At 40.0% G+C, this 16,040-nt stretch overlaps 2 protein-coding genes across 2 annotated transcripts; both read left to right on the top strand.

Annotated features, from left to right (window-relative positions):
• Positions 1-485: 485 nt before the first annotated feature.
• LOC142639298 (clathrin light chain 2-like) lies at positions 486-4,507 on the top strand. Its single transcript, XM_075813500.1, has 3 exons — positions 486-974; positions 1,316-1,469; positions 3,920-4,507. Exons 1-3 carry the CDS (start codon positions 574-576, stop codon positions 4,283-4,285), a joined length of 921 nt encoding a protein of 306 aa, XP_075669615.1. The 5' UTR covers positions 486-573; the 3' UTR covers positions 4,286-4,507.
• A 6,777-nt stretch (positions 4,508-11,284) lies between these two features.
• On the top strand, positions 11,285-14,531 carry LOC142639998 (uncharacterized). The gene is made up of 5 exons (XM_075814114.1): positions 11,285-11,946; positions 12,067-12,253; positions 12,330-12,952; positions 13,277-13,642; positions 13,892-14,531. Exons 1-5 carry the CDS (start codon positions 11,285-11,287, stop codon positions 14,529-14,531), a joined length of 2,478 nt encoding a protein of 825 aa, XP_075670229.1.
• Positions 14,532-16,040: the final 1,509 nt, after the last annotated feature.

Here is a 16,040-nt window from a genome sequence, read left to right as displayed (position 1 = left end):
CCTTATTAGGGTTGAGTAATAAAATATTTATTCAAAAAAAAAAAAAAAAAAAAAAACTTCACCCACAAACCACAAATACCTTATTACGCGAGGTGTTATCTTATTATTCTTAGGTAACAAGTTTATATATGATCTACGTGTATAAAATCTCATAAATAAAAGTGTTGCGTATTGTTATATAGGCTTGTCAATCTATGTTAAGGACAAAATATAGGCACAGTAACTTAAGTACTGTTCCTTATGTGCTTTTCTTAAAATTTAGTTATATGGATATTTAACTAAAAAATACACTTTCACTTAATGAGAAAAAAATTCATATAACAGAATTTTAAAACAGTAACCTAAAGAACACTAAGTACTATATTTAAGTCTTACTCATGCTCTTGTATTTAGATACTGGGCTAGTTGAAAAGTAACCTAGTTGGGCCTAGCCACACAACGAATCATGCCTACTAAATAGTCCTTGTATTTAGGCCCACCAAGACACAGACGCATACAATTCTCTTCTCTCTCTCTCTATCTTAAGAGCATTTCACACAGTTTACGTGTCCGTACACAACCAGCCAGCCAGCCATGTCATCGTTTCCCGACTCGTTTACTCAACCCGGCGACGACTCGGTCCCCTCAACCGGGTCGACTCGACCGTTCGACGACGATGGTTACCAAGGTTACGACCCTCGTCTCCCCTCCCAGCGATTCGACTCGTTCGCCGCAACTCATTTCGCCGACTCTGACTCACTCAAGGATTCGGCCACCGATTCACCGATCTTCCACAACAACAATAACAACAACAACGACAACTCTTTCTCCGCCGGCGATGACGCGTTCGCGTCGCAGCCAGTCTCGGAGATCTACGCCGATGAAGCGATCGGTGAGGACTTCGATGGAGGGTTTCCTGGATCGGACGGTCCGATTTTGCCCCCTCCGACGGAGATGGAGCCTGAGGAAGGCTTCGCTCTCAGGGAATGGAGGAGGTACGCTTTCGAATTTCACTTAAATTTGCGATCTATTTGGTTGCCGAGAAAATTAGGAAAAATTGTCCTATTTTTCGTTTCCATCCTATAATGACTGACTCACTTTACCAAAACAATTGGCTTTGTTAGGTTAAATTCGAATTGCGATTGAAAATTTAAGATTTCAGGTTTTTGTTAAGCCAAATTTGTGGAAATTGTATCATTTATGGATTAAGCGCTTTTAATTATTTATATATTGTCTTCGATGTAATGTTTGGTTTGCTTATTGAATTTGATAGAGTTGTATGTTGTGAAGTAGTTGAGTGGGATTTAATGTTTTGCATTGAATTTGTGGCGAGCAGAGAGAATGCGATCCTGCTAGAGGAGAAGGAGAAGAGGGAGAAGGAGTTGTTGAGCCAGATAATTGACGAAGCCGATGAATACAAAGTTGATTTCTACAGGAGGAGGAAGATTACTTGTGAACACAACATAGTCACTAATATGGAGAAGGAGAAGGTAAAGAGTGTGCATATATATATATATACATATATATATTTGGTTGTTGTGGTTAATAATTAGATTCTATGTTGTTCTGTATTTAATCTGTTACCTTGTTCTAGAATCACAAGATTACATCACTGTATCGTTACTTTGATCTTGAAGGTTAAGTAGTTGTTGATTGGGTATTGGAAGAGTGTTGAATATGTTTTACTTTTTAAAGTATTTTGAGGAAAATAGAATTGTAGTGTAGTTAGTGGAATTAGAATATGATGGTTTCAGGGATTATTTGGATGATTTATTCAGTTTTGGAGGATGTAATGAGGGTTTTTTTTAGGAATACATTTGCCGGTTACTTCTGCCAGATTGACGCGAGCTAGATATGAGAGCTTACAGAATCTCAATGGAGATAAATTGCTGACTCTGCATTGATTTGTAAAATAAGAGTATTTTTATTAGATTAAATGATGCACCTTTAAAAGGTTTTAACAAAATATAGATTTTTTGATTAGCTGCAGAATACCAGATAAAAATGTACTTACTGGTATTTAGTATGAACAAATATATTAAGTAGTATGTTGTGGAATTTTTTTATTATGCTGCCTCCTCTATGGAGGTATTTTCGTGGTCTTAAAATGTGGTTGTGGCTTTTATCATGCTGCTTTGAAATTCCAATTTAGTTTGAAATATAATCCATTGCCATGAAATACAGCTGATCATGGTTTTAGAGAGCATGTGTCGGATCTCTGTTACCCTTGCTTTAACTTTGTTATATATATATATATGCGTGTGTGTGTGTTCAGGCCTGCAAAAAAATTACACTTCTAGCACCAGATTTATGTCATTATTTGAATTTTTTCTGCTGGCAAAGCTTCTGGCACATGGTTGAAATGCTCCTATTACACAAAATTTTCCCTTTTTTTTTTTCTCTTCTTTTTTATTTATTTATTATTTCATATTATATATATGATAAGAATTTCCTTCCAAAGTCAGGAATGGCGAGATGGGAAACTAAAGACAACAATCTTCCTTTTTTATTTTTATTAGTCTCGTACATGCTAGTCTGCCTCAAAGGGCTGTCAGCAATAGAAGGAGTCTTTCATATAAGTCCTTGAGGCAAGACACATTGGTCATTTAGTCACTCACTCCCACTTGAAAGGGTATCTCATGTCAGTTATTCTGGAAGTAGATCAGAAGTGGCTTTTCTAGATTTAACTGCACTCATGAACTTAGAAGGGAAGCAAATTATATGATTAATTATGGTAATTAAAATCAGGATCTTACTTTTGATCGGAATTGAATCATAAGATCGGATCAAGGATTGTAAAATTTTATGGAATATAAAAATTAGTTTTGAGTAGTAGACATATTTTAAGAAATCATATCCAAAGCTTAGGAAATACATTTTTACCACAAACTATTGCCATCAAATAAATAGGGTTGTAGGCTTATAGTTCAAAAGGTAGAGCCTTCATCTATACCTAGAAATCGACATAACTATTAAAAAAATAATATTATTGCTTGAGATGGTTTGGTCATGTGTAGAGGAGAGAGCTTAATGCACTAGTAAGAAAGTGTGAATTAATTCAAGTTAAGGGAGCAAAAAAAAAAAAAAAAAAAAAAAGGTAGGGGAAAATAAAAACTAACATTATTAGTAGTTAAAATGGACATGTCAATTAAGTAATAGAGGTTATGAGTTTGGATGGAATAGGATGGAGGAATAGAATACATGTGGCTGTTAAGGCTTAAGGCTTTTTTGTAGCCAACCCCAAAAAAATTGGCAAGGCTTTTGTTGTTGTTGTTGTATTATTAATTTCAACCAAGTTCAGATGTCAAATTCTCATTCTACTAAAATTTATGAATAATAATAAGCTTGTTGCGAATTCCAATCCTATCACATTTTTACTTGAAAACCAAAGAGATAGATAGCAATATAATATTATTATCCCGATGTTTAATTGACATTGTCTCCTGATTTTATGATTCAGATCATGATCTCAATCTGATCCTATAACTTTATGATTTTTAAACAACATGAATTGTATAAGGGATTTCAGACCGTGTATCCTGGTTTTTACAACCTTGTGATTAATGTGAAAGGAAGCAAACTACTTTTGAAAGACAGACTGAAGCATCTACATTTGAGATTGTTCCTCCAGTGGATGTCTCTAGGGTAGTAGTAGTCCTTTTTCTGGAATCTTTACCCTTGTAATTTTTTCATTATGGGTCACCTATTATGTGGCCTGTGAACCTGCAATATCCTTGTTATATTTGTCAGTATTTCTTTTAAAAAAGGTTCTGTAGAATTTTTTAAATGGTAATTGAGCTAGTTTTGTTTGGCTAATTATTAAGGGCAAGATTTGTACGTTTCAGAAAAATCTGATCTTAATATCTTAAATTTTAAACTTAATATCCTGCTTTTTCCTGAATTGCATCTTTTTGGACTCAGTTATTTTCTTTTCTGTCAGATATTTCTGGCCAACCAAGAGAAGTTCCATGCTGAGGCTGATAAGAATTACTGGAAGGCCATTGCAGAGTTAGTACCTAATGAAGTTCCTGCTATAGAAAAGAAAAGAGGGAAGAAAGATCAGGAGAAGAAGCCTTCTGTTGCCATTGTCCAAGGTCCAAAGCCTGGAAAGCCAACTGACCTTTCAAGGATGCGGCACATAATCTTGAAACTAAAGCACAACACACCTCCTCACCTGAAGGCTTCACCAGAATCACCACCCGCACCAGCCCCCGCAAAAGATGCTAAAACCAGCTGTACGGCTGTTGCAACTGAGGCTAAGGCTGCAGCTGTTGTGGCTTCTCCCGAGGCTGTTGCTGCAGCTTGATATTTTTCTGTTGTGTCGGTCTTCAATAGTCAGGATATTTCACTGCAAGAGAAAGATAATACTTTGTTAATTGTTAGATTATGTTAAGTTTAGACCTTCGAACATCATTCACGGGCTCTATTTGAGTTTGTGAGGATATTGTCGTGTTTTTCCATGTATGAACTCAAATCAATTGGACGGGCTTGTGAGCCCGAGATTATCACATTTTACTTTTTGTTTCAAGCCCACTACTGTGATTTTCAGGTTTGGTGCATGTGCAAAAGCTTGTATGACTCGGTTTTCTTTGTATGAACTCAAATCAATTGGATGGGGCTTGTGAGCCGAAATTATAACGTTTTTCTTTTGGTTTCAAGTCCACTACTGTATTTAACCAGTTCCACCAAGAACACCTTTAAGCTAATCCAATTCACAACCAAAAAAAGTTTGCCTTTTTTTTTTTTTTTCCCCTCTCCGTACTACTATGGTACCGTCTCCCCTTTTCCCTCTAACCTGAGCTAGTCTCTCCTTTTCCCCTACCCTGTCCTCTACCCCACCGTCTCCTACCCCATTTCACTACTCACTTTCCAGTCTTTTCTTTTCTTTTACCCACTCACCAACCCAGGAAAATACACAAACAAAATTTTGCAGGCCTACCCAAACATCTCTACCTTCAATGGAGGTGTCCGAACTCATTACTCGTACGGGAAAAGTGTTCATGCCAAGATATTAGAGTAGAGCTCCCCCCAAACCAAGACCTTACCAACCACACAAACCTCATTCTAGCAGCAAAACTCATCATAGATAAACCCATCAGTCTGAACTTCGTCAAAGATGTTACCAACAAGGTATGGAAGCCAGTCTTCCCAATGGAGGTCAAAACACTGGGCAAAAATGTGTTCATGTTCATGTTTCAGCATGAAGTTGATCTTCATAAGGTCTTTGTCAAGAAGCCATGGTCCATTAGAGGTGGACACCTAGCACTAAAGAAATGGAGTCCAGAGCTAACATGGCAGGAGGTGGACTCACGACAACATCAATTTGGATACAAAATCCATGGGCTACCACCTCTCTGGAAAATGGAAGAGAATCTAAGGAAAATAGGCTTAAAAATTGGTGCGGTCATTGAAGTGGATCTTATCGGTGACAGCGGCGACACGTAAAGAAGAGTCATCAGAGTTAGAGTTGAGGTGGACATTGAGTCTCCTTTGATACCAGTTGTATTCCTCCCCAGGCCGAGTAAAAGGGATTTGTGGATTGGAGTTAAGTATGAAAAAGTGGTAGACATTTGCTATTGTTAGAAATTATTGTATTGCTCAACTAAAGAATATACATGTGTGCCTTTATATATGAGGCGAGGCATAGGAGTGCAGTACAAGTAAAAGTGTAGTACAAGAATGTGTGCTATACAAGTAATCTAGTTGGGCCTAAAGACCACAACACTATACATGTTAACTGCCTCCCTCAAACTCAAGGTGGATGTGAGACTAACTTAAGGTTGTCAACCAAAGTACGAAGGCGTCCCTTAGGATGTGACTTGGTGAAGATATCTGCAAGTTGATCTGTAGAGGAGACTGAGATTAGCTTGAGAGCACCATAGACAAGATGATAACAGATAAAATGACAATTGATCTCGATATGTTTAGTCCGTTCATGGAAGACATCATTGTGAGCAATATGAATGACACTTTTATTGTCACAATAAAGAGGAGTAGTAGAGGGTGTAGACACACCTAAGTCTTTGAGAAGCCATTGTAGCCAAAGGACCTCAGATGTGGTATCAGCAAGGGCACGATATTCTGCTTCAGTACTGGAACGGGCCACATGAGTTTGTTTTTTACTTCGCCAAGAAATCAAAGAAGAACCAAGAAGAAAGCAATAACCAGTGGTGGACCTGCGATCAGTGGGATCTCTTGCCCAATTAGCATCAGAAAATGCACGGAGAATAAGAGAAGACTGAGCAGAGTAGAAAAGACCATGGAAGAGAGTGCCCTTTAGGTACCAAAGAATGCGCAGAACAACAGCATAGTGAGTCGATCGTGGAGTAGACAGATACTGGCTCACCTGGTGAACAGTATAAGAAATGTTTAGATGAGTAATAGTGAGATAAACTAGGTTGCCAACTAAGCGTCTGTAAAGAGAGGGATTGGACAATGGTTTCCCCCCTGAGGGAGTCAGATGCGCATTAAACTCAACTGGAGTGTCAACAATCTTGCTATCAGTGAGTCCAACTCGAGACAAGAGTTCAAAGGTATACTTGGCTTGAGTAATGTAAAGTCCATCTGTAGAATGAGTGATTTCAAGACCCAAGAAGTAGCTGAGACATCCAAGATCTTTCATCTCAAACTGCTGACTGAGAAAATTCTTGAATTCTTGAATGCCACTGAGGTCATCACCAGTTATGATCATATCATCCACATACAGGAGAAGTAAAATAGTGCATTTGTCAGTGCGACGAAGAAATAAGGCAGAATCATGATGACTGGCCATGTAACCCAAGCGAGGGCTGGTAGAACTGAATTTGACAAACCAAGCTCATGGAGCTTGTTTAAGGCCATAAAGGGCCCGTCGAAGGTGACGAACCTTGTTTGATTCAACAGAGAGACCAGGAGGAGGTTGCATGTAAACTTTTTCACCTAAATCCCCATTAAGGAATGCATTTTTGACATCCATCTGGAAAAGGTCCCATTTACTGGCAACAGCAACAGCTAAGAGGGCACGAACAGATGAGATACAAGCAACCGGAGCAAATGTCTCTTCATAATCAATCCCATATTCTTGTGTAAAACCTTTGGCAACAAGATAAGCTTTGTAGCGCTCAATGGACCCATCAGAGTGAGTCTTAATCTTGTAGACCCACTTATAACCAACCACAGATTTTCTAGAGGGGAGAGTGACCAAGTCCCAAGTATGGTTTTAAGATAATGCATCAAGTTTCTCTTTCATTGCAATCTGCCATAAAAGGCCAGTGGAAGCCTCACGATAGGTGTGAGGCTCGTGTAGTGTAGCAAGGGCAGTGTAACAACGATAGTCAAGTAAATGTGTAGGAATGGATCTTACCCGAGTTGAGTGACAAGGTGGAATGTCTTGTGCAAGATCTTCAGGCAGAGTAGGAGCAGGGGACCCAAGCTCAAGGTTGGGTAGCTCGTCTTCGACTTGTTTATCTTCCATCTGTTCATTAAAGGGGGAACTAGGAAAAGGATCAAGGATATTTGGTAGTTGGACAGAGAAGTCTACAGGAGAGTCAGGAGCAGCTACAGAAGGAATATGTGCCTCATCTGAAAATAGATCTAAGACAGAAGAGGAAGATAGAGAAGCACGGAAATGAGAGAGCTCGACAAAGAGGCGATGTTCCCAAAAGACAACATTGCGGGAGATACGAAGACAATGAGAAACAAGATCATAACACCGATACCCCTTTTAAGTTTCGCCAAAGCCAAGAAAACAACAAAGCCTTGACCTAGGCTCAAGTTTGTTATGCTTATGCAGCTGAAGAAGAACGAAACAAGTAGAACCGAAGGAGCGAATGTGGTGATAGTCTAGAGGTGACCTAAAAAGGCGCTCATATGGAGTTTAATTTTGAATGACACGATTGGGAATGTGATTAATAGCATGAATAGCATGAAGAGTAGTTTCGCCCCAAAAAGGAGCAGGAACTTTGGCAGAGAGAAGGAGAGCACAAACAGTGTCAAGAATATGACGAAGTTTTCCTTCATCTCTACCATTTTGCTGAAAGGTACCTGGACAAGTTAGTTGATGAATAGTGTCATAGGAATGCAAAACAGCTTAGAAAGCATATTGAGTGTACTTAAGAGCATTATCAGATCGAAATTTTTTGATACGTTTGGAAAATTGAGTTTCAACTATTTTTGCAAAATTAGAATATACTTGTAATAATTTAGAACGATGTTTCATATTAAAAATCCAGCTATAACGAGAGTATTCATTAACAAAGACAACAAAATATCGAGATCCATCAATACTAGAGACAGAGGAATGTCCCCAAACATCAGAATGAATAAGGTCAAAGATATCAATGGATATTGATTCACTAGTATTGAAAGGCAAAACTGGTTGTTTTCCTAACTAACATGAAACACAATCAAAATTTTCTGTAAACACTGAATCTAACAGACTTCTAGAATCCAATTGTTGTACCCAAGAAGAAGATGCGTGACCAAGTCGAGTATGCCAAAGTGCAAGGGAAGGAATAGAAGATACTACAGCAGCTGCGGCAACAGAAACAGGAGCAACAAGTGGAAGATGAAGGTTGTCCACTGGAAACATACACCTAACTCTGGGACCGGTCCCAAGCTCCTGTCCCATCCTTGGACCCTGCACAATACACCCAGAATAATCAAATATAATGCGATAACCAAACTCAGCTAATTGGCCCACAGAAAACAAATTGTAAGAAAGGCCAGGAACATTAAAGACCCCATGAATTGAGAGGTTGGAGGTCGAAACAGAACCTATATTATGACCAAACATTGTGGAACCATTTGCTGTGCGAATATTAAGAGGGTGTGGTGCAGGTTTAAGTTCAGAAAATAAGGACGAGTGAGGTGTTATGTGATTGCAACAAGCAGAATCCATAAGCCAAGAGGAAGGAGACATACCAGATAAAGCTGAGAGAGAAGAGGAATAAGATGCATTACCAACCATACAAATGACATTGACGATGATGTTTTTAAGGTCAGCTGTGGATATGGTGAAAGTGCATCTTGAAGACTTAGACTGTGCAGAGACGGTAGCCATTGGTTGGACACTCTCAGTGTTAGTAACAGTAGCAGCAGAAATTGAAACAGCTGATTTGTTGCGATGATAGCAAGTCTCAATATTGTGGTCAAAACGTTTGCAAAAATGCTTTATGGATTGTCGGTGACGATTATTGCAACAAGAAGAAGACATGTCCTTATTCTTCATTTAGAAGCAAAATATGCAAAAATGGATTGCAAAAATGAAATCTATGTGAAAAACTGGGTAAGAAGCACCTAGACTGCAAAAAGTCAACTCTAGTCAAAGTTAATGGTCAACTCTGATCAAAGTCAACCTTGAAAGTCAACGGTCAACACTGTCAGGTCAACCGTCAATAGCGATGGTCAACGGATGACGTCAGAAGGCTGATTGGGAGATGACGTTAACAGATGACAAGACGCTGACGTCAGCTAGGGCTGACGTGGCAGAGATGTTTGGCGTGTGTGGTGTGTGACGCGCATGGAGCGCGTGAGGCAGCAAACTGGCGTGTGAGGCGTGTGAACTCGGTGCAATCTATACGGGTGGCGCGTGGGGGTGCGTGAGATATCTGATGAAGCCGATTCTTTTCTGAAAATGTAGATCAGAGAAAAATGATTCCGATGGTGGTGGCAGCAACTAGATCAGAGCAACCTTGGTGGCGCGTGAAGTGTGTGGAAGATTTCACCGAAAATTTGACTGGGCGTGGCGGCGCGTGGATGGTCAGATGATGATGTTTCCGGCGGCGTTGTGTAGAGTGATTGAAAAGCTACACGATGATATGTCTTATGTCTTAATCGGAGGTCCTATGTGGAAGATCTGACGGAGGCAGTGATCTTGGTGGCGATGATCAAGCTTCTGGCGGTGAGGATTCAACCTTGGGCACCTTTGACGGCGATGGAGCAGTCAGGAGAGGGCACGGAGAAGGTTTATTGACCGAAGAAGTCGAGGCAGCGGAAAATACCAACAAAGACAAGACTGTAAGACATAAGAAAGTTAGAGCAATGGCTCTGATACCATGTTAGAAATACTGAATAATTGTATTGTATTTCTCAACTAAAGAATATACATGTGTGCCTTTATATATGAGGCATTGGAGTGCATTACAAGTAAAAGTGTAGTACAAGAATGTGTGCTATACAAGTAATCTAGTTGGGCCTAAAGTCCATAACACTATACATGTTAACAGCTATCAATGTGGTATAATCGGGCATGAGCAAAAAAACTGCAAATCGGAGCTCTATCAACTTAGTAATCCAACTGGTAATCGTTTAAAGGCGACTAGACTGTGGTTAAGGGCAGCTAATGATGCTCAGCCAGAGGGAATATTCGAGGTTGTGAACGAAAGTACTGTCGATTCTAGTGGCAATAGCAAGCCATGGCAAGAACCTCCGATGAAGCAATACTGTGGTCCCTATGTAACGGACAACGCATGTCCAACTAGAAAAAATCCAGTAACCAAACGATGCCACGACATTCCTAAATTTACGGGAAAGGACGAGATAAGGAATATCGTCAATACAGATGAGTGGGAAGGCACGTAGGTGGTGCCAGATAAATGCCAGTTGTCCTCTTCAAAGCCAGACCACAATGCCAGCACATTCTTTCGTGAGCTTATCCTATTAACACCGGTTGAGATTGGATTGGACCCAAGCCTTCCTAATGCTGAGATTAGTGCGGGTCAGTCAAGTTGTCACACTAGCACATTAGTATCGAGCCCACCATATTGTTGCATGGGCCGAAACCAAATAATTCAAAAGCCCACATTTCATTGTCACCAACCAAGCCTAAACTCGTAAAATTACACAAAAAACCCAACCTTCCCCATTCCTAATGACCTATATTTACAATCCACCGTAATCCCAGCTTCCACCTCGGCGACTCATACCCAACTCCCTCAATCTCAAATTTCCTCTATAGCTCAAATCAACACTCTGAAAAGGAAGATTAACCAGCTAGAACTTGATCACTTCTCTAAGAGACTAAGGAATGCAGCACTTGGCCTTGAACCAGTGTATATTGATCCAGCCACGGTCACTCTCATCCCACGGTCAGCCACGGTCACTCTCATCCCACTCATGTCCATATCTCTGATTAGTCTGATTATGTTGTTTCTTCTTCAAACTCTATGGCCGAGGAGGCGGGCCTTATCATGCCCCTAACTTCTCTGATTCCATACTAGACTGGCTCCTAGTTGGGTTCTATGGTCCACCATACTACACTAAGAAGAAAAAGGTGTGGGGAAATTTGTTTGCACTTTTAGAAGCTCACCAAGGCCCTTGGGTATGTATGGGAGACTTCAACTGCATTCTGAATGAAGATGAACAAATTGGGGGTTCTAAAGGTAGCTCCTCTACCTCAAATTGCCTCAAAGAGCTAATGTTCAATCTCAATTCTGTTGAACTTGGATATTCCGAGAATAAGTTCACTTGGGCCAAAGGTAAATGGTGTAATGCAGAAATTAAAAGAAGGCTTGATAGAGGAGTGGCCAGCATTTCCTGGAGGCTGGCTGACCCAAAAGCAACAGTTTCACACCTTAGTGCGATCAATTCAGACCATGCTCCAATTTTGTTGAATACTTGCCCAACTGATAGTTTTGCTCACAAACCATTCCGGTTTGAGGCGGTATGGCTTAGAGAAGAAGGATGTAAATCAGTGATTGAAAGTGCATGGAACAAAGGAGCTCACGGGTTAGATTTTGTTAAGTTGTATAAAAAACAAGCTGCTACTAGGGATGCACTCTGCAAATGGAACAAAGAGGTTATTGGCCGCTGTCAGGACATAATTAATAATCTGCTCCAAAAAATCAAAGAAATACAAATTAGACACCCAAGCCCGGTGAATGAACTAGCAGAACAATCCTCGCAAGCAGAGCTATTCGAGTGGTTGATTAGAAGTGAAATCCTTTGGCGTCAAAAATCAAGGGAATTATGGCTCAAGCTTGGAGATAAGTATTCCAAGTTCTTCCATCTATCCACGGTCATTTGAAGAAGGAACAACAATGTTGATGCCATAAAAAAAGAAGATGGAACTTGGATTCATGATTCTAACCAAATAAAAAGGTTATTCAGGAACAATTTTGTTGACCTGTTCAAAGAAGAAGATATTGACTTCCTTGAGCACCTTGAACACCTCATCCTCCCTTGCATCACTGAAGAAGAGAATGAAATGCTAGAAAGACTTCCATCCCCAGAGGAGATTAAAGACACCCTATTCCAGATGCAGGATTTAAAGGCCATAGGGCCTGATGGTTTTCCAGTACTGTTTTATAAACAACTCTGGCCTACTGTGGGTAATGATATAATCAAGGCAGTCACATCCTTCATCTATATAGGTTCCATGCCAACTAGAAGCTTGGACATGCAAGGTAGTCTATAAAATCATCTCCAAGCTTCTAGTTGCAAAGTTGCAGCCTCTGCTGGAAAAAACGATCTCACCTACTCAATCGGCATTCATCCAAGATAGATGGATTGCTAAGAATCAAATTATTGTTCAAGAGATAATGCACAACTTTAAAACAAGAAAAATAAAGCTTGGTTTGATGGCAATCAAACTTGACCTCCAAAAGGCATATGATAGGGTTAACTGGAAGTTCATTCAAGCTGTATTGCTACATTTTGGCTTCAATGAAGTTTTCACCAAATGGACTATAGCTTGCATCTCCTCTGTTTCTTTTGAGGTGTTGGTGAATGGGGGTAAATCTGAATCCTTTAAGCCGAGTAGAGGGTTGAGGCAAGTAGACCCACTGTCCCCTTACTTGTTCATCTTGGGCCAAGAAATTCTATCAAGGCTGTTAGATCATGAATTAAACTTGAAAAATGTTAGCGGCATCAAAACAAGTATCAGGGGACCAACTATCACTCACGTCATGTATGTCGAAGACATTGTTTTGTTCTCAAAGGCTGCTAGGAGAGATGCAGCCACTCTAATGAAAACTCTGGATAAATATTGCAAATGGTTAGGTCAAGCTATCAACATGGGCAAGTCTGGGGTCTATTTTTCCAAGCACACACAAGGCTAGACCTGAAGAACAGTAAAGAGCATTCTCCAAATGAAAAACCTAAAAAAAGATGCAGTATACTTGGGAGCACCATTATTCTTATCCAGCTCCCCATGTAAGGATTTTACTTTCCTCATAAATAAGCTTGAGTCTAAACTTTTGGGATGGAGAAGCAAGTGTTTATCATGAGCAGGGAGGAGAACCCTCATCAACTTAGTGGCATAGACATTACCCAATTATGCTATGTCAACCTTTAGTATCCTTAACAAGGTTTGTGATAGGTTGGATTCTTTAACCAGAAGGATTTGGTGGAAACCAAGTCAGAGGGAGGGCAGATTTATAGCGTGGAGTGCCTGGGATAAACTCTGTTATTCAAGAAGTCATGATGGACTAGGATTCAAAAAAGCCAAGGAGATGAATGATGCACTGTTGGCCAAATTGGCCTGGATGATAGCGTTTAAAAGGGATAGTACTTGTATGAGGATTCTTAGACTAAAGTACAAGGTAAGTGAGGACTGGTTGCGGGCAGAAGCACCAAAGAATGCATCTCCTATCTGGAAAGCAGTTGAGAAAGCAAAGTCTATTGTATCAAAAGGTGCATGCTACCTTGTTGGAAATGGAAAATATGTTGGTATATGGATTGATCTGTGGGTGCCATGGATTTAGGGGTTCACACCAGCCCTAAAAACTGCATCCACACCATGAGTAGCGACCAAGGTATCCCAATTAATCGACCTTGACTTGCGAAAGTGGAAATCACCTTTAATCCTTGAATTATTTGATTTGAGTTCTGCCAAAGCTATCCTCTCCATCCATTTATAGACAAGACCCCACCCTGATAGGCTCATATGGATACTGAACCCCAAAGGATGCTTCACTATAAATTCTGCTTACAGAAAAATATCCCAACTACCATCCCAAGCAACTAATCTAGAGGTGGATTGGAAAAAGCTATGGAAGATGAAAAGACTAGAAAGGATTAAAATGTTTCTTTGGAGAGTTACTGTCAATGCGTTGCCCATAAAGGAAAATTTAAGTAGCCGTTTGGAGGTGGAAGATCCTTGTTGTGTACTATGTAATCAGGAGGCAGAAGCATTTGTTCATCTCTTCTTCCATTGTCCAGTGGCAAGGGCATTATGGTTTTCCATATGCTGGGGTTTCAAGGATGATGAAGCACAACTGACAACGACAGTGGACATTATCAATCTGATTCTCAACTCTCCTGAACCACTTTGGCAAGTGCATGATAAATGGTTAGTATCCTTGTATTTCACTTACACTATGGAAGAAATCTGGTATACTAGAAACATGGTATGTAACCATATAGGGAAGGCAGACCTTCAGTCCTCAATTCTCAGAGTACATGCCAAAATCCAAGAATGCGCTGTCATTTTCCCCAAACCAGTACCTCACTCAGCCCCGGTGTTTCATCCTCAAACTTGGTCTAAACCTCTATTGGGCACAATCAAGATCAACTTTGATGCGGCTATCTCCAATTCAAAAGTTGCCTTAGCTGTCATGGCTAGAGATTATTGAGGTGTTGTTATAAAGGTCTGGGCTAAAGTTACATCCAAACGGTCTCCTATCCAAGTTAAAGCTGAAGCATTACTTTGGGCAGTTTAGCTGGCTAGCCGAGAAAGATGGTTTTCTGTCACTTTTGAAGGTGACTGTAAGGTACGCTTAGATGGGGTCCTGAAACATAAGGGCAGTCTAGATTGGGTTATTGAGAGTTTGATTTCTGATATTATTTTCATTGTTGAGTCATTTCCTACTTGTTCTTTTGCTTGGGTCAACAAGTCTTGTAACAATGCCGCCCATGTAGCTACAAAGTTTGCAATTGAGTCTAATATGTCTTGTTTTTTCATTTCGGGCAATCTTCCTCCTAGTATAATAGATGCATGTAAGAAAGATGCCCCTTTTTGTTTCTCAGTTTCTTAGTTATTATATATCAAAGTTTATCAAAAAAAAAAAAAGTCCACTACTGTATTTTTTAGGTTTGGTGCATGTGCAAAGCTTGTATGTTTGAGTTGACAAGTAAATTGGAGATCTTATGACGTTTTTATGAGGTCTCTCGCTCACACTAGGGGTCTGTTTGGTATTCACTTATTTTGCTGAAACTGAAAACTTTTTATTGAAAGTAGTATAGATAAGGTAAAAGTTAGTTGAAATAGTATGGTGGGACCCATGAATAGTTTCAAAAAGTGCACAGGGGTCCAAAAATAGTAGCAAAAATAAGCTGAATAGTAAAATAAACTGATCTTTTAAAGTTTAAACTAGAGCCAAACGCACACTAGGTATGGGTTTTATGTGTGTGAATTTCACATGTTGTGAGAGGGTGGTCTCATGGGATTCTCGCATCCACTATGGACGTGCGCTTGTGATCATTTGCTGGCTTTGTTTTATGTAGTCTCCTCCTTACATTTTAAATCATCAACTGCCCAAAGGCCATTGGTTTTGCTTTATGTAGTCTCTGCCTTACATTCTAAGTTTTCAACTTACCAAAGTCCGAGTCATTTTTCTTTGGAACTGATTGCAACTTTTGCTTTATGTAGTCTTTTCCTTACATTTTAAGTTTTCAACTGCCCGAAGTCTGGGTCAGTTTTAGTGATGGAAATAAAAGTCCGACCCGTGAATACCCGGTCTGGCCTAACCCTAATGGGTCGGATTTTACCCATCACAATAAATAATAGGGTCGGGTTCGGGTTTTTGTCATACCCAACCCGGACCTGACCCGTTTAAGTGTAAATTACCCAAAACTCCTTATATATATATAAACTAAAAAGAAAAACCCTACCTGACTACTTCCTCTCATATTCCACACTCAGCCTTCACAGCCTCACTTTCCTTTCCCTCTCTCCCTTTCTCACTCACGGGCTCACCCTCTTCTCCCTCTCTCACTCACGGACTCAACCTCAAGCTCTGACCTCTATCACTGCCGCCATCACACGATCTCACTGCCAGCCTTAAGCTCTGTCATCATTAGTCTCAAGCTCTGTCACTGCTAGTCTCAAGATCGTCACAGGTCTGTTTCTCTCTTTCTTTGTC

The sequence above is a fragment of the Castanea sativa genome, chromosome 6, assembly GCF_040712315.1.
Source record: "Castanea sativa cultivar Marrone di Chiusa Pesio chromosome 6, ASM4071231v1".
Classification (NCBI taxonomy): domain Eukaryota; kingdom Viridiplantae; phylum Streptophyta; class Magnoliopsida; order Fagales; family Fagaceae; genus Castanea; species Castanea sativa.
This window is presented reverse-complemented; position numbering and strand designations above follow the sequence as displayed.

What these genes read in the sequence shown, in the direction of transcription:
- LOC142639298 (XM_075813500.1), top strand. Translation starts at nt 574, where the DNA reads ATGTCATCGTTTCCCGACTCGTTTACTCAACCCGGCGACGACTCGGTC. An exon ending in GCTCTCAGGGAATGGAGGAG is followed by an intron (nt 975 to 1,315) that starts GTACGCTTTCGA and finishes TGTGGCGAGCAG; the next exon opens with AGAGAATGCGATCCTGCTAG. An exon ending in CTAATATGGAGAAGGAGAAG is followed by an intron (nt 1,470 to 3,919) that starts GTAAAGAGTGTG and finishes CTTTTCTGTCAG; the next exon opens with ATATTTCTGGCCAACCAAGA.
- LOC142639998 (XM_075814114.1), top strand. Translation starts at nt 11,285, where the DNA reads ATGGGAGACTTCAACTGCATTCTGAATGAAGATGAACAAATTGGGGGT. An exon ending in CTGGATAAATATTGCAAATG is followed by an intron (nt 12,953 to 13,276) that starts GTTAGGTCAAGC and finishes GGTTTGTGATAG; the next exon opens with GTTGGATTCTTTAACCAGAA. An exon ending in GTTGGTATATGGATTGATCT is followed by an intron (nt 13,643 to 13,891) that starts GTGGGTGCCATG and finishes TTCTGCTTACAG; the next exon opens with AAAAATATCCCAACTACCAT.